A 15,338-nucleotide genomic window follows, 5' to 3' on the forward strand; every position below is an offset into this window, starting at 1 on the left:
AAGGGATATAGATTTATACCGTTTTTATTGAAATGTAGGCTTCTTGCTACAGGCAGAGAGGGCCAAATAATTAAACCAATGCACATAATTGTGCCAATCTGAAATAAAATGGGCCTATTTTCCATTTGCTAGGCTCAGAAAATAAAACCATACAAACTAGAGATGTTCCAATGCTCAGATACTGCCTAAAACGCTGGTATCGGGATGTACTAGAGTTTCTGCACCGATCAAATATCAAGTAATAAAGCCCTAAAGAAAATCTATGTTAAAAAGGAGTTTGTTCTTTTTCAGTTATAACAGACGGTCAAACTGGATAGTAAAAGAAAGTTCTGGGGCATTCATTGTTTGTGTTTGTTCATGTTTCACAAAGAGTTTAACCTGAGCCAGACAGACAAAGATAGAAATCATATCACATCCATACAGGGAGAATAGTATACAGTTAGTAAACATAATGAAACGACGAATATGACACACTGGTATCGGATCGGTACTTGGTATCGGCCGATACGCAAGTTCAGGTATTGGAATCGGTAAGCAAAAAATGATATCGGGCCATCTCTAATACAAACTACAGTACAAACCAATTGGCTCATAAAATTATCAAGTGCCGACTTGAATCAAAATAAATGATAATTGTGTCTTTCTGCAACTCGCAATGCACATAAGCCGCTGCACTGTTTTGATGCGGTAGTAAGGCACACTGGAGACAGGCTACTACGCATGCTACATTCGCCAGTTTGACTCACTCCGGATATATTTCATTATCTTTGATTCTGGGGTAAACTGTCCCTTTGAAAGGGTCTTGATTGAATGAATGAATGAATGCCTTTGTTACTGCATGTTAACGTACAACGAAATTAACCTGTCCCTCATAAAAGAAAACCGTTCCCATTCACTCTGCTCAAACACACTCACACATTAAGATACAAAAATAGCCATAAAAAAAAAAAAAAAAGATAAAAAGATAAAGGGCTGTAAAATTGGGTGAAGTGCATATGCAGTTTTTCACGTTGTTAAAATGATTGTGGTGGTGGAGGGGGGGGATGAGTGAGAGTTCAGTTTCTGTATAGCTGTGGGGTAAGAACTGTTCTTTAGTCTGGAGCTGCAGCATTATAGTTCCCTGCATCGTCTTCCAGAGGGCAGCAGAGTAATTACTGTCTTTAACAACCCTGCAGGCTCTGCTGTGGCAGCCAGACCTGTATATGTCTTCCAAGGGGGGACAAGGGGAGTCCAATGATTTTTTGTGCTGCATTAACCACCCTCTGGAGAGCCTGTCTGCCGCTGAACAGTTCCCATCCCAGGTTGTGATGCAGTACGTCAGGACGCGCTGAGCAGCAGTAGAAAAGACTAGCAGTTAGTCCTCAGTGACCCGAGGAAGTACCTGTTGAGCATTTTTCACCAGGGAGGTGGAGCAGGAGTGGGACGAGACACTCCGCTCACAAGACGAGACTGGGTTCATGAGAACGAAACAAGTTTTTAACACCGTTTTAAAAGAAAACTTAAATAATGAAATATGACTGGAAAAATAGTCTTTTGTTCAATTGAAAGTCAAAAAATGAAAAATGAGCACTGTGAAAGATTATGCCAGAAACTCAGATGGCTTCTCTCCTACATTACTAACCTCTTCAGACCTAATAATTGTGGTGTCCCTCTCCTCTCCCAAACCAGTCCCTACATCCTTAAAAAGTGATGGGACACTTTTAGGCTACAACATTTTTTGTCACATACAGCAAACATCTCCTCACTATCTGCTAGCTGCCCGTCCCCTGAACACACTGTAAAAAAAAAAAAAAAAAAAAAAAAAAAAAAACACGCGGTCTCTGTAGACAGCCCAGGATCCACAAATGGCAACAAAAACAAACTGCGCCAACCTGCCCCACGAACCATAACAAACAGTATTCCAGCCAATAACCAACAAGGAGTTGGTTGAGTCACGAATATGCATTGTGGAAGTAACCTACGTGCTAACGCTGCTGCAGTGAGGACAGCATCCAACTGCGTCTCCCCCGGCGACACCCACCCACCGCCAAAAGTTGCTTCCTAATCTGTGGGGAACACTGAATTCAAAAGACATCGCAACTTTTATTGCAATTTTTTACAAAAACTGCTGCAAAATCAGGAATTTTGGGCTGCAACAATCCAAAAAAAAAAAAAAAAAGGCTGCAAAATCCTAGAGGGACTGCCTTGTTGCTGAGGTGCTATAGAAATAAAGTTCCCTTGGCTTGCCCTACAACCTCAGCCTGTCAGTCTGTCACCAGGCCATTTGAATGCTTTTGTCTTGTGCCAGTCAGTCACCAGTGCAATAGAGAAAACCTGTCTGTCTTGGAAGTAAACATTAACTGCCGTGACTCACTGTGACTTTACGACACTGCAGAGGCAAATGTAACTTTCTAAGTGTGTGCGTTGAAGCTGAGCCCCGCTCTCTGCGAAAGATGCAGAGGACCGAGAAGCTTGTACGCTCTCAGGTACAGAAATTTGGCACAGATTGATTTAACGTGCATTTGTCCTCGTGAGTACCCACGTAATTCTGCACTTTTGTAGGCCTACTGATATCTCAAGACAACTTTTTAAACCAAATCTTTTTATTTAGTTTCCAGTATAACAACGTGCAAAGCTGTCAATTTATTAAAGACAGGTTATATGAAAGGAATAAATAAAAAACAACGTATGCCACATATCAAACTAACAAAAGATCAAAACATCACATACAATGTAATTGGAGTGAAAGGCTTGAATAAAACAAGCCGATTTACTTACTGCACTGGGGTTAGTAGAAGATCAGTCTAAATGGGGGGGGGGGGCGCTCCTAACCAACAATTGAAACAGATCACAGGTCATCCAGAGGAAGTTCCAGGGACGAGACGCGTACCGTGGTCCTCCAATGTAAATTTAATTTGGTCTAACTTTGAGTCAAGCTGACCAAACAAAGTAAAAAAAAAAAAAACAACAACGTTTTAATCTCACGAGATCTTGTCACACCACTACAGTTGAGTTTACAGCCCACCTGAAATCAATGACGAGCTCCTTTGTCTTTTTTTTTTAATGTTTTATGTCAGGTTGTTCACTGCACACCATTCCGTTAATTTTCAGACCTCGTCTCTGTAGGCTGTCTCATCGCCGTTCGAGAGAGTGCAGTCATGTGTGTAGAGGGAGAAGAGGGCGGGGCTGAGCACACAGCCTAGGTGGTGTACCTGTGCTGAGGGTCAGGCTCTAGGAGATGCGAGGGCTGAGTCTCACTGTCTGTGGACGGTTGTTTAGAAAGTCTTTAATCCACAGATACAGCTGCTTACGGAGCCCAAGGTCCTTTAGTTTCCTGGCCAGCCTGTTGGGGACGATAGTATTAAATTAAAAGCGGAGCTGTAATCCACAGAGAGCATCCTGATATATGTTCCCTTCTGCTCCAAGTGCGTTAGTGAAGTATGCAGGGCTGCATTTATGATGTCCTCAGTGGATCGGTTTGCCCTGTATGCATACTGGTCCTGGTCTAAGGCGGGGGGAAAGGGTGGATTTGATGTTCCGGAACTATTCTTTCACAGCACTTTGAAATGAAAGGTGTCAGTGCTACTGGTCTATAGTCGTTCAGAGAGCTGATGTGGGTCTGTTTGAGGGCTGTCAAAATTGGACAAAAATGGCGTTTGAATATTCGGCATTTAAAAAAAAAAAAAGAAAAAAAGAAGTTCAAATATATTCAAATATCTATTTTTCCGCATTATGTCCATAAGAGGGCAAACCAATACAACGGGAGACATAACGATAGATAGAATAATAAATAGCTATAACCTAAATAAAGATGTATTTTAAGATATATGCATCTAGCATTACAAAAAAAATTTAAATGTCCTATTTAACATAAAACTTAAAAACACCAACGTTGGTCCTCTCTCTCTGGAATGTGCAGGAGGCAGACATGATATTGGCGTCGGCTCTTATCGGCAGAAATTTCTCATTATCACTAGTAGCCGCATGATAGAACGTCATCAACTCGCTCACTCTGAATTCTCTTCCCTCTCAAGCCCCCATTGAATACACCAGAAAGAGATTAAAGATGTCAGTGAAAACCTCCCATCCGGGCCTGCTGCCTTCTTGACATTCACAGCTTTCAGAACTTGTTTGACCTCGTGTCTGCAGGGTAAACGAGTTCTCAGCAGTGTCCAGTTTGGGTGAATCCACGTTGTCCGGTCCTTTTTCCAAATCGGGCAAAGAAGTGGTCCAGTCCCTCAGCCAGTGATGCACTCGTTTCCTGTCAGTGGGTCTCTGCTGCTCCTGAAGTTGGTTAAATGCTAGATGCCCTTCCACACACGTGCCAGGTCCCTTGAGGTAAAGTGTCCCTCAATCCACTCCTTATATGCTGCCTTTGCAGTTTTTAATGCCTCTTTTGAGGTTATGTCTGGCCACACTGTACTGTTCTTTGTTACCAGATATATAAGCTGCATCGCGCTCTCTCAGAAGAAGTTGGACCTCCTTTGTCATCTATGGCTTCCTGTTTGGGAATACACAGATGTGTTTATTGATGGCGATAGACTCAACACAGCTCCCGATGTAGAAGAGTACAATTGATGTGTATTCCTCTAAGTCCGGAGTGGAAAACAGACTCCCGTCAGTGCGTTGAAAGCAGTCCTGCAGCTATAGGGATGCTCCCTCTGGCCAGGTTTTAACTGCTTTAATGGTGGGTTGGTGTTTCTTTATAAACGGGCGGGAAGGTTGGGGTTAAAAGCAGTAAAAGATTATCTGACTGTCCAAGGTGCAGCAGTGGAAGAGCTCTATATGGTTTATCAATGTTAAAATAAAGACAGTCCAGTGTGTTCTCCCCTCTGGTTGAACATCTTCTCAACCCAGAGATGTTCAAATCTCAAGCACATATTATTGGATTGGTTTGACTAACTTGTATGTGTGTATTGCTTGCACTATACATACAATATATGATCAGTCACATTCGGCTGAAGTAAAAAAAATAAATAAAAATATATATATAAATTACAATTACGTTTTGTATTGTAAAAATAAGCTATACGTTTTTTTCTTCACACAATGGAGGCATGGTTAGATTGGTTCCATTACATTTTGCTGCCTGAAGCATCCAAGTCATTATGAACAGTCATGCTGACCTTGGTCAGAAAAACAAATGCAGTCTTGTCAAGCTGGATATCTGTAGGAGAGAGCAGCCTACAGGGAAAGGAACCCTGCCAAGAGCATAGACAGCTCCGTTTACACAGCATGCGCTTTGCTTTTCAGATGTCTTAACTTGACCCTACACACTCATGGTCTTCCACCCACAGAGTCTCCCTGAAGGCTCTATACTGTTTAACACGTTTAAACACTCAAGAAGAAATACAGTCCAAACAAACTCCAATTACTAGGGTTGACCCAGAATAGTCGACTATTCGATTTATTTATGGAGCCCAATTTGACTGTCGGTCTCACAGTCGAATAACTTGAGCGGCAAAAACTTTGGTTCATTCCGGCTACAGTATATGGGGGTGCTAAATTAATTAATTGCTTAGTTTCATATACAGTCAGCATCCTCACTAACCCACAAAACCACTTTGACATTGTCATAATGTAATTTTTTTTAAAATAGAATAAAAACATTAAAAACACAGGGTTTGTAACATTTTTCAATATACATAATATATTTTTTTGAAATGGTTTTTACACCTAGTAAGCCACATTAGCTAAAATATGTTTACATATTCATATCACACAAAACGCTCATTTGTGTAACGTTACATGCTCTTCGGGGTCTTAACGTGTCATTTACATATTGGCCTTTCACAAACGTGCTGATGCAGGGTCTGCGTTTTGTTTTTGTCATTATTTTGTAGTTATGACAAGGACAATTAGACGTCAACACTGTGGAAACACGGATCGATGAGATCACTTCTCCAAAGTGATCCAACCGTTTCACAGTCTCTCAGCGCACGGTGAGAAATGTTAGGCCTATAGCTTGATGCAGATGGGCAACACATACACAGTGAGTTATCAAATGATATTGGTCCTAAATGTTTGGGAGTGGGTGTCTTTCCATATTTTTCTCTTTAGGACAATCACTGCCAGAGTAGTTTGGGTTAGGCTGCGTTCACACCACCTGCTTCGGCCATCCGACAAAAACGCAGGTCTTATCATTCATGTTGAATGGGAGTACGTGCGTTTAGGCTGCAGCGGGGCTTGCCGCAGGGGGTGGGGGCACTCAAATAAAACGCAGCGGGCCAGCGACGAAAAGTTGAGACCGACTCAACTTTTGGAGAAACGCAACCCCACGTCACGTCAATGATGTAACCGGCGATCAGGCTTATCAGTGTGTTTTGAGCTATGGTTTGAGGCTGTGTGAGAGTTCGGTACAGTAAACTGAAAACACAATTGCCTTTATCGCTGCCACAAGAAAGTTTTAAAACATTAGGAGGGTAAAACAAAAAATAAGCACTGAACTGCCCGGGAGTTTGTGTAATAGTTGAAGGTTTCCTGCAACAACAAAAGCATTCGCTATGTCTCACGCCTCTCTTTTCTTTCTCCCCTTGTGAAATAAGCTGCCTTCAAGTGCGGTCGGAAACGTCAAAATGTATCAACGATCTGACTGAAAACAGCAATTGTGAAATATAAAGTCTACTTGTGCTTTGTTGGGCGGTTAAAGAAGACAACAGGACGTCACACAACAACCTCCCCGCCCCCTCCTCCATATATAATAAATAAAATAGCGATTCTAGGGAAAAGAATCCATTTAAAAAAAATCCCAATACATACAATTTCCGATTTTCTTCTCCTCACCCCTAGCAAGCATCGAACCCCCAACTGCTCGGGGCACCCATTCATGGGCAGCCCCTTCACTCTGATATCTCTCCATTTGTGCATGTATCCTGTGCATGTGTGTATTTTGGGCCTGTGTGTACTGCAACAAAAAAAAACGTGAAAAAAGTTCCCTTTGCGGATTAATAAAGTATGTCTTCCAAATAAATGTGCGCGCACACACACACATAGCTAGACACGTGAAATTGACTGTCAGAGTGATGTAAAATAGGGCTGTTGGAACAAATTCAGAAAGTCGAATATAATATCAGCCACTTTTTGATCTTGGACACTACTGGCAGAGCCAGCGGACTTTATTATTTCTTAACGATGTTGATTGTTAGCTTCTTAATATTAGCCTACTTAATGTTTATAGTAGCCTAACGTTAGTTAACAGCTAACGAGTCAGCTGCCGGTGTTTGCATTTACGATAACATTATCTTAAGCGTCAAAAGCCTGCAACAGCTCAAATCATGTCACTGATGTTACTACTTAACATTACTTTCTCTTCTTCCGCCCCTATGGGAAATAATGCATTATGTAAAGCACTTTGAATTGCTTTATGTCTGAATGGTGCTATATCATTAAAATTGCCTTGCCTCCATATGACCCTGCTTATTACAATAAAAATTATTATTTTTTTTACACCTGTGTGTTGTATATTAGATTATATATTTGTAGATTAGACTTTACATTTTTATTTTTCCATCTAACACCATGTATTATTTTGTGCTCCGTTTCTGGAAGAAGTGGACATATTTCCAAAAAAAAAAATGGAGAGTCCAGATGATTGATGCAGACGTGCCCTCCCCGTATGCTCATTTGCTGTCACAATATTCTATAACGTTACACATCACTTTTCCAACTTAATTGTGCACTCAAGGGACACTGGCTGTAATGTATGTTATTGTATTTTTTGTATTAGTATGCAGCTGTGATGGAAACCGGCGCTCCTCTTCTGCAAAAGCGTACGTTCTATTTGGCACGTACACACAAAACAAAAAAATTCAAATCCTTGCTGTTCTCTTGTGAACGTATACAATTCGCTAACTTTACATTTCACATAAATGTAGTTAACTCAAAAAGGAGATGTTGTTGGCCGCAAAATGTGGGGCACTGCCTACTACCATACCAACCAAGCCCACTACAAAGCTAGACCCGAGAACGACGTAAGCACCACGGACAATCAACACAATGATAACGTTACTCGCTTGCACGCGCATGTAGCTAAAGATACAAGGCTAAAAGCTAACGTTGGCTTACCGCAGGCAGTAACGTTACCCAATTCTAACGCCAATAACATTACGGTTAACTAACGGTGTCTCCTGCAGACACAGCTAGCTATGAGCTAGCGTGAGCTGGTAGCTAGCTAGTTGACCTAGCCATGCCAATGGACAGATGGGAGTTCCACTTGTTCTAACGTTACTTAACGGATTAACGTTAGCCAAAATTAAAACACTGCACATGGGTTTTATTCGGTAACGGTTACATAGCTCCAAGATCAAACACATCCCGGGTTATCCAGGAGCCAGGACGTAACGTTAACGCTACCTTTATTGTGAATGCTAGTTGGCCATCTTGTTGACTAACATTAACAGCAATTACGTGAGAGGAAACTCACCTTACAGAACTCTTGGCAATACTCAGAAGAGGACTGGGCTGGAGAGTCGCCACTTTCTCTAACCACGACTTCTTGCAGTTCTTGCAGCCGTTGTCGGAGTTCCCTAATCGTTTCAGTGATACCGTTCTCAGGACTTCGGTCCTGCTCGGCCTCCTCGTCCGCCATCTTCACACCCAGCTCCAGCGCGTACCACCACCGCGTAGCTACGTAGGCTTCTTCTTCTTCTTCTTCTTGGGTTGTAATGCAACGAGCAACCAGGGCGAACCATGGACATTACCGCCACCATACATATATTATGTGTTTGACCGCCACCTTCTGCGTTGGAGTGTGGATCAGAGATTAAATCCCATCCATTAACCCTTTTCTCTTAGAAAAATAACTGCATAATAACTGTTTGCTCCACTTAACAGGTTAATTCATGTTTTTATATTAAAAGTATGAATTCCAGCCTTCCTGAGATCTTGCATCATTTGCCTTTCTTTTTACAAACTACAAAAGGAAAACCAGCAGTGCTGGACCTGACCACCCCATAGACACACATCACATCACATCACAAAGACAGACTTATTATCTAAATTATGAACAGACTCCTGTTAAGAAATATGTAAAAGACGTGTTCGTTCTGATTTCTGGAGGAAGGAGGAGAACACTGCCAGCATCAGACTGCAAACTATGCTTCCCCTGTCGGGTCACAGTCAGCAGCCATGCGACATGACAAACAAATGTTACACTGCAGCTGACAGCGGACTGATCTCATGCTTCTCCTTACGGAGTTACAGAAGAACAGTCCTGAATCATTCTCCGGATTACACATTTATTCCCTTCCCTCAGGATAAGGACACACCTCTGAATTTAGGTTTGCTACAGGTCACAGACTAAGGTTGATTATCATGGTAGTGCTGATTATACTCAAGTTTACAGAGTTTGCATTTCCTTTGTTCTAACCCAGACTTGGCACCAGGAGGTTGGAGACTCAAAGAGACGTTTCTCTTTATATGTTAATAGTTGTTTTTAACCTAATCTATCTGCAAGAAACAGGAAGAGAGGGGGAGAGAAATAACCAGCTGTTTTTACCTTAGTAGGCTAGTCATTCTAGATTCCATTCCTATTTTCATAACCTGACTGCAGCATACAATTTATTATTTAAAACATAAAACATAAGCATGGTTTTAACTTTTTACAACCTAACAGTCCACCCCTTCACACCTTAAAAAAGGTGTGAATATCACTTTTAAATGTTACTGACCAAAAATGTAGACATTAGCAAAGTTGTAAGAACTAAATCATAATTTATAAAAGAAATCCATGTCCTCTTCTGACCTCATCATCATCTGACTCCTCATTTTGTATCAAGAAGGTTATTTTCTCTTAACAAAATATGTTTCGCTGGTTTTACTCGCAGTGATTAGTGACTTGCATTCCATTTGAAACAAAAACAGAAACACTTAATTAAATCAGAAGATATTAAAGCTGTTGACCAGGTAAAGACAATGGAAGGGAAAACATCTTAGAAATCAAACAAAACAAAACCAAATTCAAGTTTCCACACTGCACTTCAAATACTGCACAAGGAATAACTTGTCTCACATCTGTAATGCAAACAGGTGGGCTGAAATCTATTCTATGGCAGAAAATATCTTTTATCTGGCTCAAGGAAAAAATGCATTAGGTTTGATCTTAATCTCAAAGGAGCTAAAAACTGATACACACACACTTCAATATATGCTATCAGTTCAGATGGAGTGAGCACAAAGAAACAGTCTTCATCAATGACCTTTCTGTAGTGAAAGATGCAGACTGGGAAATGGTCTGAAATCCAGATTTTGAAAAGTTCTTTGTTCAGTCTTGTCCAATCTGAAAATTTGGGACAAAATCTCAGATCGCTGCTGGTTCATTCTCATGCACCCAGCACAGGCGGCAATGTCACCAAAAACCTTAGCAGGCTATGGCGCACTCTTGATGTCACATTTGCGCGCCTAGCTTGGCTGCAGCTGCTGTAAAAAATGCTCTTATCCTCCTGAGCATTCTGGCCATTTAACCGTTGAAACATGAAGGTGACAGATCAGAGGGGAGCCCAGGGTCTCCTTGTGGATTTACTGCTGACCCAATTCTCCTCACTCCCCTTGTTGGCGTTGGTGTCCATCTTACTGTGCTGGCATTCAAGCGTTACATCCTGTAGAAAAAAGCCATCCTTAGCTTTTTTGGTGTGTCAGCAGGCCCAGGGTCAGGGGGTGGGATCCAGTCTCCTTGCTCTGTCAGGAAACCCCTGCAGGAATTCAGCAGCAGTGATGCTCCATGCTCTCCGTCAGCGTCTGGTCAGATGAACTGGGTCCCTGTAGGCACTATGCTGGGCTTGAAGTTGAAGTGTGAACATGGATCCTTGTTAGAGGTCGACCGATATGGGGTTTCCCTGGGCGATGCTGATGCCGATCTGGACCTGGACCCCTTAAACAGATGAAGTCATCAGGCTGAATGACTTAATCAGCAGGAATCTGGAGGCTGCTTTCATCTGTGAATAAAATGGCTGTGACAAGCCGACACACTGCCTTGCGAAAGGTCATATTATTGTTTTCATTGCTGGGCATTGTCTAGGTGTGAAAACAAGGAAGAAGAAAAAATGTGATAGTTTGTCCTTGATTTGTCCATTAATGTCTCATAGAGGAGAAATTTCCTTTGTCATCTGTGTTTTCCAAAGTCCTTAAGACAATGGGCAAAAAGCTTCAGTCCATAACACAATAAATGATCCCAAAAAGTCATGAGTCCATTGTAAACATACAGTACAGATCATCAATTACAAAAACACAAAAAACTAAAAATAAAAACTCCACAATTTTCATTCTCAATGGGGGAATGTGGGCTGCTTGATTCATCTTTTACTATTACTTCCAACATTTTTAACAAACTTGATCAGCAAATTGCTATTTTTTGAGCAAATCAATTTCTATATAAGTCCCGTGTCATTCTTTTGTGCCACATTTAATATTCTGAGCAGAAGATTTGCATAGCATTCTGCGTGGCCACCACAGAGAAGCTTTACAAATCCTCAGATCTCCCCCCATTTTTTATTTCTTTACAAACTAGGATAAAATAAATACAAATAACAAACACATTTGAAAAGAAACATCAATGGAAAAGGCTACTGCCTTGACTCTATCAACCCTATGATTTCTCAGAGACATCATCAGAAACATGAAAAAGAATCAAAACTAACAAAACAAAAAAAAAAATAGTGGAAAAGATTAGCTACAGTAAGATCAGAATGCATAAAAATATAATGAATTTATCTTCATGTGCCTGTTATTTATCATTTTTAGTGAAAAACAAACCAATTTTGAGTCAAAATGCCCAAAATGCCAAATATGCATTTACTAAATTATCCATTGAAAACCCCCTAAGAATCTTAAATTCTTTTTGTTACAATTGTAGCTAATGTTAAATTGCTTAAAGTACCTAAATTTCTCCATACTGCTGAATTTATCTCCACCCCCCATTGGACCCCCCTCACAGGTAAGATGGCGGAGTCGCATCGGTGAGAGTGTAAATTCAAACAAAGGCACCTTTTGTCTTGGTTTTGTGTGACTTAAAAGAATGTGTGAAAAAATTCTAACAGCTGCTGTTTTGACTTGCAATGGGCTTATCAATCACTCAGACGCAATTCTACTCAATGCAAAAACCAAAAATAATATAAAAAAAAACTAAAAAAATAACAGATGAAAAATAAAATGCACTTATCTTCAAAAAATAAATGCACTTATTTCAACTACCTGAAACATTGGAGCAACAAACATGAATTCACAAAAACTCTGAGCAGACATTTTGCTCCCATTTTCAACCGCTGCTCATTCATGCATTCACTGAGAAACTCCACTGAAACTTTAAAACATTTCCACATCTTTCATAGGTTCAGGGTCGGCGCCCCAACTCTTCCAAAGACATTCATACCAATTAATCCATTTCCACTTTTTTTCCACAAAATTCAAACCAATCATCCAATCAAAAATATACTGTACTGCATTCACACTGCAATCTCCTCAGAAGATAGATCTACCTAGTGGAGACGCTGTTCGTTCTGCCACCCAGAGGATGGAATCCTCAATGCTATCAATTCAACACAAACGAATATCCACAACCATACTGAGTCTGTAACCTCAACACGTCCACAAACCATTCTTATTTACAATGAAGTTATCACCACACAATTTCAACACATCTTATTTACAGTTTATCAAAACACACCTTCGCTGCCGCGGACTCAAATCCCAACACCATTCTATTTCAAAAATATTTACAGCAGCCTTTATACAACCCTATATTTAATTGTTTCCTATCTTTAACCTCACAGAGAATTATTTCTCTATCGCCGTCTCAATCGGACTTTCTAACACTATGGCCACACCTCTTGTGACCTCACAAAGAAAATGATTTTTCCTGTTGCCGGCTCTATCGGACTTTTTAACACTATGGCCACACTTCTTGTGACCACACAGAGACTAGGTACTCTGTCGCCGGCTCATATTCGGTCTTTTTAACACTAAAATTTTACTGTACGTGGACTTCTAGTGCACTATAGGCTAACCATGGACCCTCTTTGCGGGCTTTTAAGCTTTACACAACCACATACAAACACACACTATCACATACAATAGGCCTACTTTTGTATTTATTGTTCTCAACATAGTCCTCAATTGGGCATTACTTTTATCAATTACTTTTACAGATTTTAATAGACTTACCAGTTGATGCTGCTGAATTTTCACATCTAAAACGTTTCCTATATAAGCTCTGCAGCGTTTTGATAAAAACAGGTTTTCTGCTCACCTCTCAGTTGTCTGGGCCCATGTGAAAATTCAGCAAGTCACCATGATTCAGTCTTTCAATTTGCCTTTTTCCCTTTGTCCTCCAAAAATCCACGTCACGGGTCACCAATTGTTAAGAAATATGTAAAAGACGTCCTGAATCATTCTCCGGATTACACATTTATTCCCTTCCCTCAGGATAAGGACACACCTCTGAATTTAGGTTTACTACAGGTCACAGACTAAGGTTGATTATCATGGTAGTGCTGATTATACTCAAGTTTACAGAGTTTGCATTTCCTTTGTTCTAACCCAGACTTGGCACCAGGAGGTTGGAGACTAAAAGAGACGTTTCTCTTTATATGTTAATAGTTGGTTTTAACCTAATCCATCTGCAAGAAGCAGGAAGAGAAGGGGAGAGAAATAGCCAAGTTTTTACCTTAGTAGGCTAGTCATTCTAGATTCCATTCCTATTTTCATAACCTGACTGCAGCATACAATTTATTATTTAAAACATAAAACATAAGCATGGTTTTAACTTTTTACAACCTAACACTCCTCAACCTGACAAGGCTCAATAAACCCGTTGAATGGTTTTCTATGATCTTAGGTTTGCCATTTGAATTGAAATGTCCAAGTCTTACATCTCTCTATTAGTGCATGTATAGGTACTGAGCATGTGTGTGTAATTCAGGCCTGTGTGTAATGTGTGTAAAAACAACAGAGTGAAAACAGTGTAAATTCCCCTTGCGGGATAAATAAAGTATACATTTTTATTATTAATTAATTTGTATAAAATGACTGTTGACTGTTATCAGTCTGACGTCAGTCAATTGTGTCATTAGATAAGTGGGCGTGGTTAGCTGATAAACAGGGTCAGACTGACACATGACATGAAGCTGAGGAGCTGTGTGCGAGACTGGAGGAAGACGGAAAGCGAGCACGCTGCAGGCTGACGCTGGAAAGCCACGCTTCCACATGGAAAACACAATTGGAGAGAAAGACTGTTTGTGATTGATGATAAGTTTTCTTGTTTTTCCACAACACAACTTTTGTAACAGCTTTTAAAACCTGAACTATACAACAAAGAGGGGCTGTCCTGGTGATGATAATGACAAAGGAGAGCTGAGAGGCGGACGCGGAGCAGTCAGAGGCAGTGCCGCGGCCTCCCGACAGGCAGCTTAGGTTCTGAGTGACTGATCTCCTTATCCCTGCTGTAGTCTTCGGGTCAATTTAGACCCATTTTCAAAAAAATTCTATATCAGAAATTTGGGTTTCTTTCAAACCAAAAATGAACATGAATGGTTCCATTTAACGCTCTTCTCAAGTAAAATGAAGGATCAGTGCACTACTTTCATTGAATTGTGGGTGTTTTATTCAATTTTATAGCATATTTCTGCTTCTAAAAACTCAAAAATTAGGTTTAGGGTTCATGACTTCCCATAATAAGTGTAAAACTCGTTGTATGAGTTGGTGGTAGTGGGGGAAAAAAGCGTCAAACTTAAAAGTGACAAAAATGTCAAACAAAGGGTCAAAAACTTAAAATAAAATAAAAATAAAAAGCAACACAATGTCAAAAAAGCAACAAAAACATTGAAAAAACAACTTAAAAAAATAATAATAAAAATAATTAACAAGAAGCAGCAAAAAACTTCAACAAAAAGTGCCGGAAGCCTAGGGTAAAAAAAAAGAGTCAAAATGTCTTTAGCCGGGAGGACAACACAAGGGTTTAAGAAAGATGTACTGTTACGCATTCCATTATGGGAGCCTCCCTGTGTATCAATCTATGTGAGTTTTCAGTTTACATGTTGCACACTCTGTTTCCCAAGAGAGAAATTAGAGTTTGACAGTTCTGCCATTTTTGCAGGTGTTATCAAATTGTGTAAATAACTCTATGTTTAAATAAGAGTACATATAAATGGTGGTGTGGGAATTTTAGCAAAAATCTTTTAAAAACTGAAGAAGAAAAGTGTAAAAAATAAAACATCCAAAAATGGTGTAGGTGTCACTAATTTTCTATGTTTGTTTTTTTGTTATATGGGGGGAGGGATGTTATAATTGAATTGAAATGTCCAAGTCTTATTTTGTTAAAAAATAAAAAACTGTCCTTGCTGTTGTGATATCAGTCTAGTGTCTTTAGA

The 15,338-nt window shown here is 40.2% G+C and overlaps 1 protein-coding gene across 1 annotated transcript in view; it reads right to left on the reverse strand.

Moving 5' to 3' along the window:
* Positions 1–8,653, reverse strand: part of znf292b (zinc finger protein 292b) — a 28,300-nt gene extending 19,647 nt beyond the window's left edge. The window contains exon 1 of the mRNA XM_028605913.1: positions 8,402–8,653. Within this exon, the coding sequence (XP_028461714.1) occupies positions 8,402–8,566 (165 nt within the window). The 5' untranslated portion in view covers positions 8,567–8,653. The remainder of the gene's footprint in view (positions 1–8,401) is intronic.
* Between the last annotated feature and the right edge of the window lie 6,685 nt (positions 8,654–15,338).

This window comes from Perca flavescens, chromosome 18 (assembly GCF_004354835.1).
Source record: "Perca flavescens isolate YP-PL-M2 chromosome 18, PFLA_1.0, whole genome shotgun sequence".
NCBI lineage: Eukaryota > Metazoa > Chordata > Actinopteri > Perciformes > Percidae > Perca > Perca flavescens.